Here is a 21113-nt window from a genome sequence, read left to right on the forward strand (position 1 = left end):
TATTTCTTTTAATAGATACAACCACAAACGTGTGAAGCCCAGGCATTGCGCTCATCTGAGCCACCATGTCACAGAGCCGTGCTCACTGTAGCACTGTGCAGTGACGCTTGAGGCCTGGGAAGTGACCTCCTCAGGCCTGTTGTTGGGCGTGCCAGTGATAAACAAAACACATCAATTCAGCTTCTATATCTTTCTTTCATATTATTTTACTTCAGGAATTTCCAAATTAAGCCTTTTTGTTTATTACTAGATTGACATGATGAAGTAAGCTTGGTGGAATTGTTAATGGATCTCAAAGGAGAATTTTTAATGAAAAAACTTTTTTTTTCCAAGACTTAACACATTACTGTATATGGGTCTTAAAATCTTATTTAAATGAGTTCCCTCTTAAATAATAAGGATTACAGTTGTAAAACAGGTCAATCAACAAAGCAAATACCTTAAATTTGGGATTTCTACTATTATGTTGATGGCATAATAATATAATCTTGCTAAAGAGTGTGTAGAGTGATGGCTGAGTGAATTCATTCATTTTCTTATGAAAATATGATAGAAAATACTAAACAAATGGGCCCCATTGGTAATTGGTTTATATTTTAATCTAGAATGTGGTGGTTATTTGATTATTTTTGTATTATATAATTTATCTCAGTTTTTAAAATGCCTGAATGGCTAAACAGGAAAGAAAGGCTTCTAAAACTTCACTGAGAATGAGATAAAAAGAAAAAATATTAACCATTTTAGGGGTTTGGATTGGTGAAATATTTTAAGAATGAGGGAATTATATGAAGAATTGTGTGCTTGATTATTTAGTCTCATCTCTTATTGACATTGTCACTTTGGCTTGAAGTCATTTGTTTGGTTTATTAAATCAGATCTTTTCATTGCCCCTGCAAAGGAAGAGAAAGAAAAATTTTGAAGTTGTGGTGAGAAGAGTTCGACTTATGCTGAAGCTTTGCGCCAATATAGAAACATATCTTGGAGTTTGAAATAGGCATATTAAAGCAAAGGTGGCAGCTTAAGAAAGCTAGAAGGTTTTTAAAATCCTACTGATTCATGTCTTAACAAGGTGGCTGCATTGTATTTTGAAGTATTGTGAATATCCCAAACGTCAGACCCAACTACGTTAAACGGAAGTGTAGAGGCGCGAGGGCGCAAGGCACTTCTGCACTGTGCCTTTGCCTCCAGTTGACAGCCCCAGGTGCCTCGTCATACCGGGTGGGCTGGGGAGGCAGAGGCACAGTCATAGGAATTTCAACATGAATGACTTTAGATATGGAAAACACAGACACTCAGATTTATGTCCTTTTGTATTATTTTGCCCGTGAGTTTATAAAACAAAAATTGAAAGCTTAACAGAAAATAATTAATTCACTTTTAAACATATATTAACATAAAAAACACAATCCAGGAAGAGGAACAACAGCCTTACACTACATGTCCTTGAAGATATAAGGATGAATTTCCAGGTGTCTAGGTAGCTACAATAAGGAGTAACTATTCGGCCAGTATCTACCCCAGCATCACTTACTGCAGCTTAGGTCTGCTTTTGTGGAGAACATTAAAGGAGTCTGGTCAGAATGTGGCACAAGCGTTACTCAGTCTAGAGAGGCTCAGTTCAGCGTAGCTGGGAGTGTTAAGCAGTGTAACCTAGAGTAACCGAGCCCGGGGTCAGCCCCCTTCCTGGCTTTCTGCCTACTAGCTCTGTGACTGTGACCAAGTTAACTTTTCTAGGCCGAAAGGACTTATAAAATGGATAGACTGACTTAATTAGGTAGTTATAGAACAAATAAGACAAAATAATTATTCCTGTGTTAGACACACTAAATGTGCTCAAAATCTTGTAGCTATTATTACTCTAATTTCATGAATTCAAGTTTTCCTTCATCTGTGTGGAGGATTTAAAGTAGGTAGCATTTCACTTCAGCCCTCAGTTAGAAAAACCCAGCTATTGTGTTTTCATATATTGAATTTCAGCCTAAGATTTCATTTGTTAGAAAAAGAGGGTGTGAGTTTTAAAGTGATAGTAAAGTGAAGCCATGAAACCAGTCCATGGATGTTTTATATTTTCTGAGAGTAAAGTTAACTAGAAGCCCAACAGTAGGTTATAAATAGACAAGATAACACAGCACAGTGGGTCATCTGGCTGGCATCCAAATTCTAATTCTGTCACTTACTAGTCATGTGAATTTAGGTAAGCTCTTAAACCCTTCAGGGCCTCAGTTTTTACATCCTCACAAGGGGGATGGTAATATTCCCTGCCCTGTTAGGAGGTACGTGTTATGAGGATTGTGTGAGGTGATATGCAAGTAAAGCACTTTGAATAGTGACTCACACATACGAAGAGCTGCATAGGTGGGTGGTGGTGAGGGGGCTGTGGGGATGTTCTAAGCAGAGCACTTCGCTTCCATTTAAACAAATGCTTTCTCTGTAGACAGAAGTAAGTATCCGTGACCAACCATATTCTTGGAAATTATGTTCCCTAGAAATAAAATTCCCTAATGATATAGTCTGTAAGGTTATATTTCTAACCATATTAGATGTTTTGTCATTTATAAAGCTATCTAATCTGTCCTGTTCTTGAGTAATGAGATAGTTAATTAAATTAAGGAGTTATAGAGATGGAAGTTTAAAATACAATGATTTAGTCTAGCTTACTTTACATAGAGATGCGTAATCCTCTGCAAAATAATTTTTATGTAGACTTTGATACAGAATATTTACACTTGTCATAAATCATTTTGGGGCAAAGAAAAGGTATTTTGTTGGAAGATGCCTTCATTTCAACAACTGTAGAGCTGGACGTATGACATTGAAATAATGGACCAAGCATAGCTTTCCTGGATGGTGAAGGCATAAACTTCCCTTGAAGCTGCCGCCTCTCCCACCTCACCTTGCTTAAAGCCAAACATGTTACATGACACAATGGGTGCCATACCCATGCTTTCTGATTGGCTGTCCCTAAATAATATCAGTTGTAGAAATGGTACCATTTCTATTGAAAAACATACCTTTTATAGAAAGGTCTCCAGATAGACCTTTGTCCTGATCAGTTTGCATTGTTAATTTAATGCAAATGTTAATTTAATGCATTCTGTTAATTTATTACAGAAGCTAGCATGATCTATACGATCAAGAAAATTACAAACTCCTTAATATACTGAGAAGAAATGCTATATATGGAGTTCAATTATCTATCAGCTATATGATTTTAAGTAAATCATTTAATATTTTTAAAATTAAATTTTCGCAGGGGCTTTGGCTCATAGCAGGCCTCAGCCCAGTGAGCTCAGGAAGAAGGAGCGTTTTAGGCTCCTAGGAATATTAGATGTCGAAAACATTCCTTGTGCATAGGATTCGGTATTACATGGGTCATTAGAACAGTTGTGGCTGGCCTTGGACATTTTTTGTTAGTTAGTAAAATTAGAAGATCCTGTGATGTTGAAGTAGGAGGATTTACCTAGGTGACTTTAGGATTCTGGTTCCATTGTGGGTATGATTATGCAAAGCTAAGAACTAAGGAAAGAATTGCCGGGAAAGGACTGAAAAGTACACTTTTTGTGAAAGTGCTCACCTTGATGCTGAAAGAATACAGACCAGGGCAGCTACACAATTAAGTAGAGTATCAGGGCCTAGAAAACCCAAGTGCAGTTCACCGAAGTCGGTGTGAACAAAGCTGGCATCAGCCATATAAAATACTGTGTGCCATAAGAAGGCTGTAAATCAAGTAAAGTATATGTACATTGTAAATTTTTTTTAATTTTCTCATCTGTAAAATAGTGTTAGAAATCATTTAAAGATTGCTATATGGATTAAAGTCAGACTGTGTACATGAAGGTGCTTTGAAAACCATGAAAGCGATATATAAATATATAAGATGAAAGTCTGCATTAGGATCATTTTTTATCAAAAAAATTAAATACATATAGAATTGTAAAATGCCAACTATAGCCGCTGTGCAATTGTCAGAGTCCTGCTGCAGGGTTTCAGAGTAGGGAGAGACAATAGAAAGCTAGAAACCAGGTGGTAACCTGCTGAGGTTCTGAACCTGAGATGACCCTTGAGGGCTGGTTAAGATTTGGGTGGATAGAAAGGAGCTAGAGTAACATGAGCAAGGTCTTGTAGGTTAAAAATAAGCATATCTTGTTCTAGAAGCAGTAAAGAGAATGATGGGGAATAGAGTCATACTCTGAATACAGGTTTCTCCTGCTTTCTGAAAGTAGAGTGTTCCTCTGTAGACTTTTGTAAAGATGGGGTAAAGCAGAGTATCAGTTACCACAAATTTATATGGAAAACTTTTTAGTATTCCTAGACCCAAAAATAACCTCTCTCAGGCTTTTCTGGTACTTTAAGACACATCTTGCTAACGGATGTACAGAATAAATCGAGATAATGCACAGATGGGCACAGCCATAGCTCAAAGCTCTGGCGGCCTGATGCTGAGATGCTGAGTGTAGTATCAGGAAGGGGCTGGGCGGGCCGCTCTCGCTGCTCTGCTCAGGGTGAGCTCTGCCTATAGTTGCTGCAAAAGAAATGCAGAATGCTATTTCCTTGAAAGTGGAAATCATCTTTGGATTTCTTTTGGTTAATGAAGACAGGTACTAATGTGGGACTTCTATAAAAGCAAACTTTTGAAGATCAGACTGTACTGTCCTTAAAAAAGGAGTATAAATATTACTCTTCTAAATTGTATAATTCAGTGGTTTTCAGTAGATTCACAGTCATGCATCAGTCACCAAATTCTAGAGCATTTTCATCACCCCAAAAAAGAAACCCCTTACCCATTAGAAGTCACTCTCCAACCCTCCTTACCCCAAACTCCTGATAACAAGTTTGTCTCTTACCGATTTGCCTATTTAGACATTTCATAGAAACAGAATCATTCCATATGTTTCCTTTTATGTCTGCCTTCTTTGACTTAGCATATATTCAAGGTTCATCGAGGTAGTAGCATTATTTTTGTAGCTGGATAATCTTCCTTTGTATGGATGTACCACATTTTGTTTAGCTGTTCATCAGCAGATGAACATTTAGCTTGTTTCTGCTTTTTGGATATTATGAATAACACTGCTATGAACATTCATGTACACATTTTTGTGGGGGCTTATATGTTTTCAGTTCTCTTGTGTATTTACCTTGGACTGGAAATGTTGGGTCATATGGTATCTAAGCTTAACTTTTTGAGGAACTGCCTTTTTCCGAAGTGCCTACACTATTGTTTATTCCCTCCAGAAATGAATAACGTTTCCAATTTCTCTACATCCTTGCCAACACTTGTTTTTGTCTGTCTTTTTTTTACTGTAGCTGTCCTAATAAGGACAGAATTGTGTCTCATTATTTTGTTTTGCATTTCTCTAGTGCAAAAATCCTCTTAGATGCCCATTAGATGTTGGATATCTTTTCATGTGCCTATCTGCCATTTGTGTATCCTGTTTGGAGAAATGTTTATTCAAATTGTTTGGCAATTTTTTACTTGGTATTTGTCTTTTTGTTGTTGAGTTGAAGATTTTTTTTATATATTCTAAGTACAAATTGTCCTTATAGATACATAATTTGCAAATATTTTCCCCCATTCTGTGGGTTGTGTTTTCACTTACTTGATCTTCATTGCTTCAGTGAATTAAATCCATTCCCCTGGCCACGATTTTCAGAAATGCTCCCTATCTGTGCACTCTTACTTCATTTACAATGATAATTTAATATTTTGCCAGCCTTGTCTCCTTTCTGTTAAGCTGTGCCTCCAGATACAAGCCTTGTTCGTTTCTGCTCTTCTTGCATGTAACGTCCCTTGCTCTTTTCTCGGCCCTTCCAAATTGTACCCATTCTCTCAAGACTATCCCTTACGGCTTCACATCTCACCGATACTCCTCTCTCCGCTTTATTCATATCATACAGAGTTGCCCTAATCACATAATTTATGATATTTAATTAGAGGCCAGCTTTCTTTGTTGTTTAACTAACAGCATGAGCATGCCTCAATGAGTTGCAAGATCCTTTGGACCAGAAGCATTGTCTTCCTTTTCTGTTTCATTTCCCTCAGTGCCTACATGTTAATACTCAAGGCACACAGGAGCTATAGGATAAGCCCACACTGAATAAATAGGTGTGTCCATTTTGTCTTTTTTTTTTACCTGAAATGTACATATAAAGAATCATTTCTTTTCATTTTAGAGTTTAAAAAAACTAAGAGACCTGAATCCTGAGTTCTAGGACCAAATGCAGCAAGTTTAGTTTTTTAGTCTTCAAAGCCACCTTCTCTGCCAGGAATTGGAGCTATAAACTGTAAAGGATTAACTTTTTTCTTTGTTCTGTATGTGAGTGCCTCCTTACTACTAACTTTAGAATACCATATAAAGAAATCATCATAGGCAGAATACTGAAAAAGCAAAATTAAATTGCATGCTTAGAGTAATATATCTTCACAAGTATTTCTATCAAACATTTTTATAAGGAAGTCCATACTGATATTTTTGTTGCTTTTTTACAGTCAAAAGAAACTGCTTTTCAGGAGTTGTTCGGTGCTGTTTTTATAGTATCCTATCTCAGAAATAATGACTTGTATATTGAATACTGAGACTAACCTAAATTTAAGATTGCTAACTCAAGAGACTCTAGACAGAATATTGATATTTTTATCTTTAACAAAAAGAAGAAATAACAATTCATGAAATCATGTTTCCCTTCGCTGCTTAGTAAAATCTGCATTTTAATTTTTTTAATCCTTCCTAATATTGTGTGGAAATGCCTGTGAAATTTCTTACACTTGATATTGCAGTTGCTATTCACCTGAATTGTGTTTATTTGTTCATTGTTAAATACTTAGTAAGCTCCTACTGTGTGCCAGGAACACATAGATCATTGTAAGACTGCCCCTCCCCTGATGGATCTCCTGGTCTCATGGAGGAAACAAACGAGTCAACAAAGATGTCCTTAACCTTTTTATTTTCTATATATCATGAGATGAAATTACACCATTGGTTACAGATACATTACCTTTATACATTAAAATACACTTCAAGACAACATCTTGATGTTGGTTTAAAATGCCATGTTTAAGTGAAAACTGACATCAAAGTAATTTTCAATACAAATTCAGTAACACTGATTATATTTATAATTGGGTGTCTCATAAATAAGTTTGCATTAACTTGAAGAAAATAGAAGTTATGGGTTTGTTTTAAAGAGGGTTACATATTTGTTCACAGTGTAATTGAGAATTAACTTTTATCTCTTTTTTTTTTCTCTTTTCAGGATTATTATATTATGCTGGACATGGTTATGAAAACTTTGGGAACAGCTTTATGGTCCCTGTTGATGCTCCAAATCCATATAGGTCTGAAAATTGTCTATGTGTACAAAATATACTGAAATTGATGCAAGAAAAAGAAACTGGACTCAATGTGTTCTTGTTGGATATGTGTAGGAAAAGGTAAACTGCCTAATCTTTATTAAACAAAGCTCGTTGGAGTTAGATACCAGCCTTGAAAAACTAAGGCAAAGCTGTGAATGCTAAGAACCACTTGTTTGTGAATTTTACGTTATAGGTTGAAACTGATTTTGAAACTAGAAGATATATTTTCTCCATGTATAATGTATTTTCTCCATGTATAAAGTACTTTAACTTGTTTCCTATTTGCTATAGAACAGAAGTGAAGAACTTAAGGGCATGGGTATTTACTCATACTGCAAAAGGTGCAGTCCTCAGAGTGCCTTTAGATGTCTCTGAATAATCACTGAGTTATTCTTGCAGGAGTTGACAAACACCCATAGAGCTGGGGCCGCTAGTTACTCTTGTCAGTCCTGGTCTTACAGACCTAGAAAGTTCAGCTGATCCAGATATTTGAAGGTTTGGATCCCATTTGTCTTCCACTGTGTTACCGAGGAGTAGAACCAGTGATTATTCCCATCCCTTTTACAATTTTTGCTTGTTCAGCATTTACTGATCAGAAACCAGTGGCAGAGTTCAAATGCTGCAACTCTTGCTTAAAACTAACAAGAGAAAAGAGGTAACTTTCTCAACAGTATAAGAACCCTGGGTTATTTTTGTTAAATATGTAGCTGTTTGATAAAGGAATTTTGAATCTATAATGTAAATTTTATAAAATAGAATAGTATTCTATTTTTCATATTATTATATATGCTTTTAAAATGCCGTTTAACTTGTATTTGTACCTGACCTTCTCTCCTCCTCTCTTGTAAACAGAAATGACTATGATGATACCATTCCAATCTTGGACGCATTAAAAGTCACTGCCAATATTGTGTTTGGATATGCCACGTAAGAAAATTCTATGTTTATGTTCAAGATTACTTCACTCATCGGTGACTTTTTTTGATTGCAGATGAGAAGCGTAGAAATATCCATAGAGATGTAGGCATAAATTGCTCCCTTGACATTCTTCATAAAGTATTTTAGATAATTGACTTTAGCACTTCGTATCTTGGCATCTTCTTTTTACTAAGCATCAAAGCATTTAGTTCCTGCTTAACAATTAACTCTAATTAGGATATGCAAAAGGCTGGGAAGCAAATAAAGCTCATCAGTGTTTATCGAAGCCCCTTGTGGCATGTGTTTGCTTTTTTTAAAAATGTCTGTCTTTCTGCTGTTTTTAAGGTGTCAAGGAGCAGAAGCTTTCGAAATCCAGCATTCTGGATTGGCAAACGGAATCTTCATGAAATTTTTAAAAGATAGATTATTAGAAGATAAGAAAATTACTGTGTTACTGGATGAAGTTGCAGAAGGTAAAATAAAAAATAAAGAGAAAGCTACTCAAGGGTCTCTGATAATCATTTTATTCTTACTGTTATTGTGCAGGTTTGGAATTAGTGTCTATTTTATACAATTTTTTTGTATAATATTCAGCAACACTCCTATTTAATTCCTTCCTTCCCTGTTGACTTAGTTACGTGCCATCTGTGCAGCAGGACTTGCACTACAAGGCTGATCCCAGGCATGATTGTGAAATCAGTGAGGTTTAATGCTCAGAGCTCTTGTTGCTCTGCCCAGTGCTGCCCAGACTACTTGTTTGCAGAGCAGTTTTCCAGTGAGCATTTATGGATTTCGAGGCTTAGAATATTAGGGATTTGTTAATAGAATTATGGAAGACAAAAGCTAAAAAGGGGCCTTAGAAGTGAACTGCTCTGATATCTTAATATTTGCTTACTGCTTTCTCCTTCTTACTTTGAACCATGCCTGGCACATAGTATACTGCTTAGTAAATATTTATCTAGTGAATAAGTGATACTGAGACTATAACCTGATTTGTAGGAGAGTTTTTTGGCCTAAAGATTTAAAACACAATGAAGAGATTGTGGCCTTAAAATAATGTTCACTTTTTATCTTTTAGATATGGGTAAGTGTCACCTTACCAAAGGCAAACAGGCTCTAGAGATTCGAAGTAGTTTATCTGAAAAGAGAGCACTTACTGATCCAATACAGGGAACAGCATATTCTGCAGAATCTCTGGTACGGAATCTACAGTGGGCCAAGGCACACGGTACAGTAAAGTCTATTTTCATATGAGGTCTTTCTGTAAAATATGCTCACATTAAATCATGAAGATTTTGTTCTCCTGAATAAACAGTTTTCCTCCCAATTTTGTAGTGAAATTATTTTAGCCTAGTGAGCAAGCCCAAGACTAAACAAATGTTTCAGTTACAGATATTATGCTGATTTATTTGATATTGAAAGTATTAAATTATTTAAGCCATTATTTTCACCCTTGGTAAAATTAAAATGTCGTTTTAAAAATAACTTTCACTTTATCTAATACATAGTCCTTTAGATTTTATTGTATTGTGAGTTTAGTGTTAAGCTAAATGTGCTATTTCAACAACCAGACCAGGCTTCTGATTCTGTCTACCATTTGACAAATGTTATCTGTAATATGGAGACAAGAAATAGTGCTTATTTGATAGGAGAGTTGATACTGAATGAGACCACTCACGTAAAGAGACGAGTGGAGTGGTCAGCACATGCTGTGTGCTCGTGAGAATATTACTGAACATTCTCTTTTACCCTTGAATCAGTGGTTGGTGAGCAGAGGTGAAGGTGAGGTGGAAATCATCTCTGTAACTTAATCCCCTTTGGTAATTCTATGTGATTTAGTGAAAAAATAAGCTTAGATTATTGACTAAAATAAAGAATTGGAATTTTCTGTGAGTCCCAAATATCTGTGCTATAAATCCCTTATTATGGATAATTGGAAATTAATTATATTTGTTGAACTCCTATATAATATCTTTATTTTCATAATAGCCTCTCCACTAATATATTTTTGGTAAATTAACATAATAAAGCACTTTCAAATGTAAAATTCCACAAATTTATTATCTTGGCATTCCAGATATTTGGGTAAGTAATTGAAATTGATTCTTTTCCTTTGTAAAAAAGCTCTAACAACAACTTTAAATAACAAAATCACAATGGTAAAGATCAACAGTAAACAAAACCTTTTATAAAATGAAACTAAACAGCCAGATAGAAAAGTATTTGTAACGAATTTGATAGATAATTTTTATAATAAAGAGCTTATGCAAAATAGCAAAACAAAAACCGAACACCCCCTCAAGTAACCATGAGAGGATGCAAACCCAGCCATACACACTGGTGAGAATATGTTAGCAATTAAGAAACAAATATAGAAAATGTCAAGATAGTAATTAGAGAAAAGAAAATTAAAACTGTGATGGTTTATTTTTTCCTTTTTTAATCTTGTCAAATAGGCAAAGATTTTGAAAATCAATATTACTTTTAGAAATGTTACAGTGAAATTAGTATATTTATATTCTGTATAAATGAAAAATTGTCACATATATGAGGAATCATCAAATAGCTATATCCAGCATCCTAAAACATTAAGTATAGCAAATATTAATATTAATGATAGGAAAATAATGTAAAACCCAGAAAGATTGTTAAGTTTCCTTACCAAAAGCAGCAGAATTGTTAAAAGTAAGAAACTCTTCAGTGACAATATGCTTTATTAAAAATGTATTAATGAAGATGGAGGCAACAACAAAAATATATCTATAATTATTTATTTATAGTCTTACTGCCACTATAATAATTATATGTGCAGAGGGACAAGAACTATAAGAAATAGTAAATGAAGGTTTTTTATTTGATCAGCAGAATACTGGGCTTTTTTCCTCTCTTTTTAAATTGTGTGTGTGTGTGTCTTTTAACAATATGTTAACTACATAACATTTTTTAGGCACAGGAGAAGCTTTAACTCTGTTTTACACCGTAATGAAGAGTTGTTTGCTGCTTATCATCAGAAAACTTACCAAGCCCTCTAAATAATTATTTATAAGTTGTTATTATTGTTCTTTTTCAGAACTTCCAGAAAGTATGTGTCTTAAATTTCAGTGTGGTGTTCAGATTCAATTAGGATTTGCAGCTGAGTTTTCCAATGTCATGATAATTTATACAAGTATAGTCCACAAACCACCCGACATCATAATGTGTGATGCCTATGTTACCGATTTTCCACTTGTAAGTCTCTCCTTTTTTCTTTTAATTAAGGTATAATGATAAATCCTCACTTATTAAAGACTAAATGTTTGAAAACGAACCTGATGGTAACTATGAAGGAAATATGTGTATATATATATAAGTACTTTTTGCATTTTAGTAGCAATGGTCAAAATATTTAAAAATTTAATTACCAAAAATACCTTAAATTTGTCAAATTTAGAAATGTCTAAAGTACATCCAAGAAAGAAGCCTTTAATTTCCCTTACCCTAGATAGGGTATCCAATGTGAAGGAATAAATTATGCTATACTATATCATATATATGCCAATAATAATCTCTTTTTAAAAACTGTTTCCCATTTAAGTTATTAGAACAGTATTAAGTCTTATTTGTCAAGTTATGGTAGTATATTGAAAGAATGGAAATCTAGTTCTGTTCTTCCAAACATTTAGATGTGATACTTATTTCGTGTTGAGCTAAAGAAGCCAATAAACTATGCCCCTCTTTCCAACATAGGTTAGTAAATTGAGAAGTAAGCAAGGGGTAAGACAAATCCAAACATCACCCTTGCCGTTGATAAAGGCCTCACGGGGGACATTGCTTAGCGTAAGAATGAATGGCCCAGCACTGAAGCCCAGAATTAAACAGGCCTGCCCACTAGTCACAGCAACACTGGACCAGGATAGGCCTCCCTGGGTGTGCTGGGCAGGGTGGAGCCTGAGGGCTTCTCCCTGGAGATGCAGCACTGATCTGCCCTTGGCCAGGGTTGGCTCTAAAAGAAGAAAAGGGAGGGCTGCCTTTGGTGTGTCCATATATTCTTCTTAAATAAATGAATCATAAATCGAGTCACAAATCACTTCCCAACAGTGGTGAATTAAGAGGGAGGGAGTCCAGAAGTCAGACATTAATGGGGCTCAAACCTCGAAAGAAACTTGAGGAAGTTAAGTGTTTCTAGGGATAGCTTGAAAGTTACTGTCTTTTCAGAGCTAACTTTTTAAGTGTATCAGTGCACAATTCAGAATTCCCATTTTCACTCTGGAATGCTGTCTTCATTGTTTCCGTAGTCCTGGATAAGGGATTACTCACTGAGGCCAAAATTCATGAGGGGGCAATACCTGTTAAGATGTGTTATGGTCATAGACAATGTTGTAACTTTCATTGATTTCATTAGTAAGTTTTACTGATTTCCACAGGACTTAGATATTGATCCAAAGGATGCAAACAAAGGGACGCCTGAAGAAACTGGCAGCTATTTAGTATCAAAGGATCTTCCCGAGCATTGCCTCTATACGAGACTCAGTTCACTGCAAAAGTTAAAGGTTATTATTTTTCCTGTTTATAACTACTAATAGAAAACTTTATGGAAGTGAAAATTCATTTTGGCATATGAACGTTGTATTAGTCCTTAATGTGCTGCTTTGCTGAGTATTAAATTGAAGTAGAGATAACAAGTATACAGGGAATCTTACCAGTGACCATTTTCATATGGTATTCTGTCCCTGATAATGGCCTGACAATTTTTGTATGAGAGCATATGTGGTTACCCTCCAGGCTGTTGAGAAGTTAAACATACATAACAGTCTACTTTTACATTTATCTGAGCATTTTCAAATAATCATATCCTAGTTCTGTGGCTTTCTATATATAGCAAATTAGACTTAGAATTTATTTTGATCTCTTTTCATTTATTGTTGACATACAAATCAGAAACTGCCTCTGTGTGGTTGAGCTTTCTAATAAAAGTATATCCTTGCCAAACTTGAGTTTTTAATTTATTTGTAGCTACAGGACCACAGACTGTATGAGCCAAAATTTGGGGAGTGAAGTGGGCAGTATTGACAATTACACAAGGACAACAGACATAAACCCATAGTCACCCGATTCATTCTACTTACAATATCCTTTTTGCTTTGAAATTTGGCCCATTATCTGAATCAGTTGTATTTCTCCACCTATGAATGTGGGTTATTTCATTATTCATTTCATATTTTAAAAACAGATAAATAATTGAGCATGGTGTAAATGCAGATTATTATTTTATTAAAGGGTCATCCCCCATCTCCAATAATAGGGAAGGTTAAGTTTCCCAAGCCTCACTGGTTAGAAAATACCTTTTCACCCTTCATTGGGAATATAATACAAAATCTCTGTGATTTGGGCTCCTTTCAGTAGTAAGAACTAGAATTCTGCTAATTCAGAGTGCTGAATGAGGAAAGGAAGATGATGGTAGCTGGCCTGCCTTACTCGAGGGAAGGTGTGAAGGATGCTTTGGGGATTTGGAAGCTGGGAAAGGCAAGTGAGAGCAGCTTGCTGTTGCTTAGTTTTGTCTGGATTTGTGTGTGTGAGTGCTATTTTAAGACTGATATACTTCCACAGTTGGTAAAAATAACAAACCTTATTTTCCTTTTTAGGAACATCTAATCTTCACGGTATGTTTATCATATCAGTACTCAGGACTGGAAGATACTGTAGAGGAAAAACAGGAAGTGAATGTTGGCAAGCCTCTCATTGCTAAACTAGACATTCATCGAGGTTTAGGAAGGAAGACTTGCTTTCAAACTTGTGTTATGTGCAATGGCCCTTACCAGAGCTCTACATCCACCTCAGCGGGAGCTGGACATTATCATTCATCTCAAGACTCATTCCGTGGTGTTTACCATTCACATCTCGGTAATTCAAGTGATGTTATGCCTTCAGATAATTGTCGTTGCAGCCGGACTGCAGACACCTTTATTTCAAGTCATCATACCCACCCTTACTCATGTCAGTTTGGCAGAAGTAATGTGCCAGTAGAGACAACTGATGAAATACCATTCAGTTTCTCTGATGGGCTCAGAATTTCTGAAAAGTGACCTCCTTGTTTTTAAAAGTTATTATAATCACTAGATGCCTTATATGCAGCAGTACTTACATCAAGTGAGGTATTTGGAAAAAACACATGTGTCTATGGAGAGAGAGAAAATTAGTAACAGCTGTTTTGTGGCAAACACAGGACTTCAAGGTGTTGGAATTATATTATTTAACCACTGACTTCCTCTGTCAAGATTTTGTGAATTGGTTGATTTGTTCTATAAGAGTGAAGTATGTTTGTGTGTATGTTTACATGTATATAACAAAAACAAGTTCCATTTTGAACACTGGGAAAGGCCTCATTGTACAATAAGTTGTTGTTACATTTTTAGACCCAGAAAAAGAACCTTGGTGATCATCAGGCTTAAGTTACTTTTATCAGTAAGGGTAATAATTTGAGCCATCTTGTTTAACTTAGAGCTGGCACCAGAATGGAGACCTCCACATTTCTATTCCAGTGTTTATTTGGCTACACACTGCCTTCCTGACAGGTTCTGAGACAGGTATTATGTTTATAGATAGATTTAAAGGTAGATATGTACACATGCATATCTATAAGATAGACGGGTACAAGCTTTAGTTTGCAATTACAGGACTTTGCTTCAAATGTCAGTTAAGGGATTTGTATATAAATTTTATGTAAAACAGGCTGAAATTTATTGTTCATAAGGTAATGAAGGTACTTAAGGGGTGGTGAAATGTTTGTCTATGTTAAAAAGAGGATGTTGCTACTGGACAATCTTTATAGTTGCTTATCTGAGTCTTATAAACATTGGACATGTCTTCCTTGATAATATGTATTTTCTTACAGAGTTTTACTGATCTTAGAAGACAGTCTTGTCACCTTTGGTTCTACCTAACAGCAAGTTGAAAAGGCAACCAGTAGTTACAAAGAATAAGATTTAGTTAGTAATTTTGAAACATCCTACACAAAATCTCAGGCCCAGATGGCTTCACTACTGTATTCTTCCAAGCATTTAAAGAATTAGCACCAATTCTTTGCAAAATTTCCCCAAAAACAGAGTAGGAGAGAACACTTCTCAGTTCATCTTATGAGGCCAGTATTACCCTAATGCAAAACCAGACAAAACATCACAAGAAAGCTACAGATCAAATGAATACAGACACAGATACCATCCAAAAATACTAGCAAACTGAATTTGGCAACGTATAAAAACAATTGCATACCATGACCAAGACTTATTCCATGAATACAAGATTGGCTGCTTAACATCCAAAAATCAGTGTAATATGCAAATGGTTCTTGTTATCCACAGTAGTTATACTCTGTAAAGACACCATGAATGCTGAATTAGTAAATACAGAGCCATTGCCCCTAGAGGTAAGGTGTGTGTTTGTGTGTGTTTGCACATTTACATACCTCAAAGAGATTATAAATCTTAAATCCTAAAAGCAGTTTATCCTGATGGATTCTGTTTTCTTTATTTCACAAAAGAGATAAATGAGATCTGGAAATATTAGGTGATTTGCCTGAGGTCACTCCACTAACAAGTGCCAGAGTGGGATTCAAGCCTGTGCAACTGGCCCCAGAGGCAGAGCTTCTTGCACTCCACTGCCTGCCCCTCTGCCATCCCATCTTCTCTTCTTCATCTTGCAGGAGAGCTGAAACAAGAAGGCAAAGCATTGCTGTATTTGACATCAGCTGAGAACATGCACATCGGAGAACTCAAAATTTTCACTGGTCTGCCCATGTCCACGAATGATCAAAAACATGCTGTGTGTATTGATTTTAGAATTACAAATAAATTGGCAAATGCACAAACACAGAATCATGAATAAGGATCAACTGAACAATGTTCATAAAGGACAAAAGTACTACATTGTCTTAATAAGTACAGAAAAATCATTTGATAATATTCAGCATGCTTTCTGATAAAAATACACAACAAACTAGAAATAAAAGATTTCCTCAACATGATAAAGGGATCTACAAAAAACCCACACCTAACATCATTAATGGCAACAGACAAAATGCTGAATGCTTTTCTTCTAAAATCAGGAATTATACAAGGATGTCTACTCTCACCACTTCTGTTGAACATGGTACTTGAGGTTCTAGCCAGGGTAATTAGGCAAGAAAAAAATAAAAGTCAATCATATTGGAAAAGAAGAAGTAAAAGTACATGTATTCACAGATTACATGATCTTGTTACATAGAAAATTCTAAGGATTCACTTAAATGAATTCAGCAGGAAACAACAGATAAAAGGTCAATATGCAAAAATGAGTTAACTTTCTATACTAGCAATGAACATTGTGAAACTGATATTTTTTAAATTATATTTACAAGAGCATCAAAACAAATAAAATGAAACTGCAAAATATTGTTGAAAGAAGTTTAAAAAGACCTAAGTAAATGGGAAGACATCTTTGTTTATGAACTGGGAGACTTAGCATTGTTAAGATGGCGGTGCTCCCCATACTGGTCTACAGATTCAATGCAGTTACCATTAAAATCCAGCTGACTTTGTTGCAGAAATTGACAAGCTGATGATGATTCATGTGGAAACACAAGGGACCCACACTAGCCAAAATAATCTTGAAAAAGAACAAAGTTGGGAGATTCACACTTAAACAATTTTAAAACTTATTTCAAAGCGTCAGTAATCACGAATGTGTGGTACTGGCATTAAGGATAGATGTATAGATCAAGGAAATATAAAATATAACTAAGTCCAGAAATAAACCCGTATTATTATGACCACTGGACAAGGATACCAATACTATTCAGTGGGAAAGAGTAGACATTTCAACAAATGGTCCTAGGACAACTGGATAGCTACATGCTAAAAGACACCTCATGTCATATACGCATTTTGACTCAAAATGGATCATACACCTAAATATAAGAACTAGAACTATAGAATTTTTATAAGAAAAGTAAATTTTTGTGACCTTGGGCTAAGCAACAGTTTCTTAGATATAACACCAAATGCAAAGCAACAAGGGAAAAAAAGTTGGTCTTCATTAAAATAAACTTTTGTGCTTTAAAAGGTCACCATTAAGAAAGTAAAAAGACCCCACAGCATGGGAGAGAAAATTTGTGAAAATCATATCCAATAAAGGACTTGGATCCAGAATATATATAGAACTCTTACAATAATAAAGCATTTATGTGCTAGTGCATACTGTAGAGCAGTAACCGATAACCTGTCCAATGGAATGATGGAAATGTTCTCTATCTGTGCTGTCCAATATGATAACCTCTAGCCTCACTTGTTAATTGAGCAATTGAAATGCAGCTAGTGTAAGGAACTGAATTTTTTAAAATTTTGGTTTTAATTTAAATAACTACATATAACTAGTGGCTTCCATATTTGACTGTAGTTGTCAAGAATGGGGCTAGAAGCTAGTGTAAAGGGACTTTTACATTTCACTTTATATTCTGTATGAGTTTTTTAAGCGTGTATTTATAATTTAAAAATTTTTTAAGTAAAAAAATGGTGCAGTTTTTGTCTTTTCTATCAGCCATGCTTTTATTTTACTTGAATTTCTTAACCGCAGTTGCTTTTGTAATATTAGCATAGGATTTTATACATGAGTGGAATTTAGGAAAGGTAACCTGTTATACTAATTACAATAAGAGTAAGAGATCAGGATAGTAAAGGCTCACCTAAATCCAGTATTAGATTCTGGGGAAGAGGGTGTTTTCTGGAAAGTAACTTCAAAAACTGTAAAGAAGTAACTATAGATTACATGTTTTCTAATAAAAGAAAAATATATCCCAATACATGGGATCATTTAATAGAAAACTTTTAAAGTTGCTATCCATCCAGTGGACAGGTTAGATAAACAGGCATAGATTTTGGAGAGAATATTGACACAAAAGATACATTTAGCCTTTTCCTCTTTCCTCTGCCTCTAATGTTTACTACGTTTCAAATCTCTGACTTGGACATGAAGCAAAAAGGAGGCGGTCTCTTCAGCAATCACAAGCTTTTTGACTTGTCAAAACTCAAGAAATTCAATGATGTAGCCACAGCTCAAACACTCGATATGTTGATACAAAGGTCAGCACATGTTTAATATCAGAATGAGAATGAGATATAATTTTTTTTATTATTGCGGTTTTTTTTAAAGCAGAAGGCCTGATAAATTTTGTTCCCTGTTAGTTGAGAATTCCTTTAGTATTTACATACTATTATTGCTTGTAACTGTGAAGATGCCAAATACTCAGAATTTACACATTGCTTTTAATACATTTCAATCTTTTTTCTAGTTTGACATTGTGAATTTTATCTAGGCCTAACTAAAATATATTTTTCAATACTTTCCTTTTAATTGTATGATGTTTCTCATATTAATAAAATACTAGTTAAGAAAAATTATACCTGGAACATGAGAATGATTGTATAAATTGTATGTAAATGTTTTTCCATTTGACAGCATTAAAAAGATTTCAGCATCAGACACAAAGTTTGACTTTACTAAGGAGGAGTCTGAGTCCAGTTCAGGTTTCACCACTTATTAGCAGTGTGACTTGAAGCATGTTATTTAACGTGTTTATGTTTCTGTTTCCTTTTCTGTAAAATGGGAATGATGATATAACATCGGGAACTTGAATGCTTCGCAAGGCTGGCAGTACTAAAGAAGATGATTCTCATGAAGTGCCAGCTTTTTGAGAAGGATCATCACTTTTCCAATCTGGCATTCTCAAAGTACACAGCATGTAGTATTTATTAAGGTACTTCCTACAAAGTAATAGTATTGGCTTCTAGAAGAAGATGCAAGTGAGTTTTGTTCACTCCAAAACCACTTTTCAAAAAGCATGGAAATTTAATATCACAAGTGTTATATAAAGTACATTGTCTCTACACACAAAAACAACTGATTAGCAGTGCTTCTCTCTGGAGGGATTGTCTTTGCTTACCTTGTGTTTTCCAGATTCGTGCAGGAAACTTTACACAATCATCAAATATAGATACTACATGCTGTATAATGTAAATACACTAAGCTTTAATGAAGCTATGGGCAAACTATTCCCCTTCCTATTCACTATCTACTCCAAAACTGACTTTTTTAAAGCAGCTTGCAACTATTATTTTTGTAGAATAAGTTCATCAATATGTATCAAATGAAAACATGAGAGTTTAAGGTATACAGTTTATGCAAAGGATGAAAAGCTTTTGGGGTGCAGCGTTTCACTTTCTGTATGCTGGGTACAAACCTTTTACACACAGGCCTCATTTAACTCTCAACAGCCTTGAAGGTTTTAGATGAAGAAACCATTCATTAAGCAAACCCAATGGTTAATTTACCCTGGATAGGCAGGCTGGCAAGTGGCAGCGGCAGGATGACTCACCCCCACCCCAAATGAGCCCGTTATTTGTTCCACAATGCAGCTGCTTATTAACCAATAATGAAGAGAGACAATGTTGAATAATAAATGCTGAATTGATGCAAAAGCAGTATAGTATTAAGTACTTGTATTTGATGGAATATTAAATATTGTCTCTAAGAGATATAAATCTTCATTTGAATGAAGTTTGCAGGAAACTATCCTACTTTGAAAACAAAGAATGGCATCTTGAATTTGATGATTTGATCTTGGTGTTTTTTCCAACACGGCAGAAAAAGCCAGTGGTGATTTTTGATGACATAAGTGTGAACAGTGTGGCTTAATATTTCATCCCTCCAAGTACCTGAAAATTATTTTTTAAATATTGAAACATTCTTAGAGGACAAAGTAATCTACCATCTCCAAGTGCAAAAATCACAGCGCACATTCAAAATTTTTCCAAAGCAGTTGACCTAAAATTAGTAATATTGCTGTATTATGTTCAAGAGTTCTGACATTTAACACCTTTCCCTAAAGTTGTTAAAAACATATTTTTAAGTTTTTCATAAGTTTCCATTTTACCAGTTTCAACTTTGTGTAGAATAGTCATTATTCTTACAAAGATTTAGTGTCTTCCCTAAAAACTGATCATTTTTATAATCTTCTAGTACATTTAGTCCCCTTGCTGCCAGACTTGGGTTCTTACATTAATATCTGACTTCAGTGTCGTCACCTCTGTAAGTGGCTTTGTCTCCCCTCCCAATTTCCTAACAGTTGACCTCACACCTGAGTCCAGGGGATTTCAAACTGTTCAGAGCAGCTTCTCTGGAAGGGTGGGACTGGAGCTCCCTATCTGTGTTCCACGAGAGCAATTGTGCTCCTGTTTGTTTACAAACTGCCTTTCCAAGTTAGCTTTGGTTTGCATCAAAACGTTTCCCAGCCAAAAATAATGGATCCCTTCTCACACCAGATGCCATCATTGTGTCCTTCCCTTACACACACAGCTGTTCTCTGTACCAGCAGGCTGACTTTGGGCAGAATACAATGCTGAGAAAGAAAGGAAAGGAAAAAATCCCAGTGAGCCAGGAGGGCTTCTAGCGTCCTGGTTAAAGGGCAGCGTTCAGTAGGCCAGTCAGTCTGCAGTGCTAATGACAAAGGCCATATAAGCAGGTGCTGACCAGCAGTTTGGCAAGCAGCACAAAACTGGATCATCACATCACCTTTGTCATTCAAGATGTGGCTTCCTGACAGGTGTTATTAACAGAGCGACACACTGTCTGATACCTTCCCATTTGAATCAGTTATTGATAACCAGTTATGAAGTTTCTAAAGGCCTGATTTCACATTTCAGTGTCCCCTGACCTAGCCGCGCCCTAGGAGGTGAACAGCTGCGGGCCGGGCAGTGGCGTTCCCCCAGCGAGGCACGGTGCGCTTGCTGGGGACGCCAGGTGGGCAGCGTACGGGGCGGGGGGGTGGAAAGGGCAG

At 35.6% G+C, this 21113-nt stretch overlaps 1 protein-coding gene across 2 annotated transcripts in view; it reads left to right on the top strand.

Annotated features, from left to right (window-relative positions):
• MALT1 (MALT1 paracaspase) overlaps window positions 1–16118 on the top strand; it is a 51738-nt gene extending 35620 nt beyond the window's left edge. For both annotated transcript variants that reach the window (XM_037016083.2, XM_073213147.1), the window contains 7 exons: window positions 7252–7429; window positions 8204–8278; window positions 8615–8742; window positions 9348–9497; window positions 11340–11497; window positions 12673–12798; window positions 13891–16118. In XM_037016083.2, coding sequence (XP_036871978.2) covers window positions 7252–7429; window positions 8204–8278; window positions 8615–8742; window positions 9348–9497; window positions 11340–11497; window positions 12673–12798; window positions 13891–14331 — 1256 coding nt within the window. In that variant the 3' untranslated portion in view covers window positions 14332–16118. The remainder of the gene's footprint in view (window positions 1–7251; window positions 7430–8203; window positions 8279–8614; window positions 8743–9347; window positions 9498–11339; window positions 11498–12672; window positions 12799–13890) is intronic.
• Window positions 16119–21113: the final 4995 nt, after the last annotated feature.

The sequence above is a fragment of the Manis javanica genome, chromosome 9 (assembly GCF_040802235.1).
Source record: "Manis javanica isolate MJ-LG chromosome 9, MJ_LKY, whole genome shotgun sequence".
In the NCBI taxonomy this organism is placed as follows: domain Eukaryota; kingdom Metazoa; phylum Chordata; class Mammalia; order Pholidota; family Manidae; genus Manis; species Manis javanica.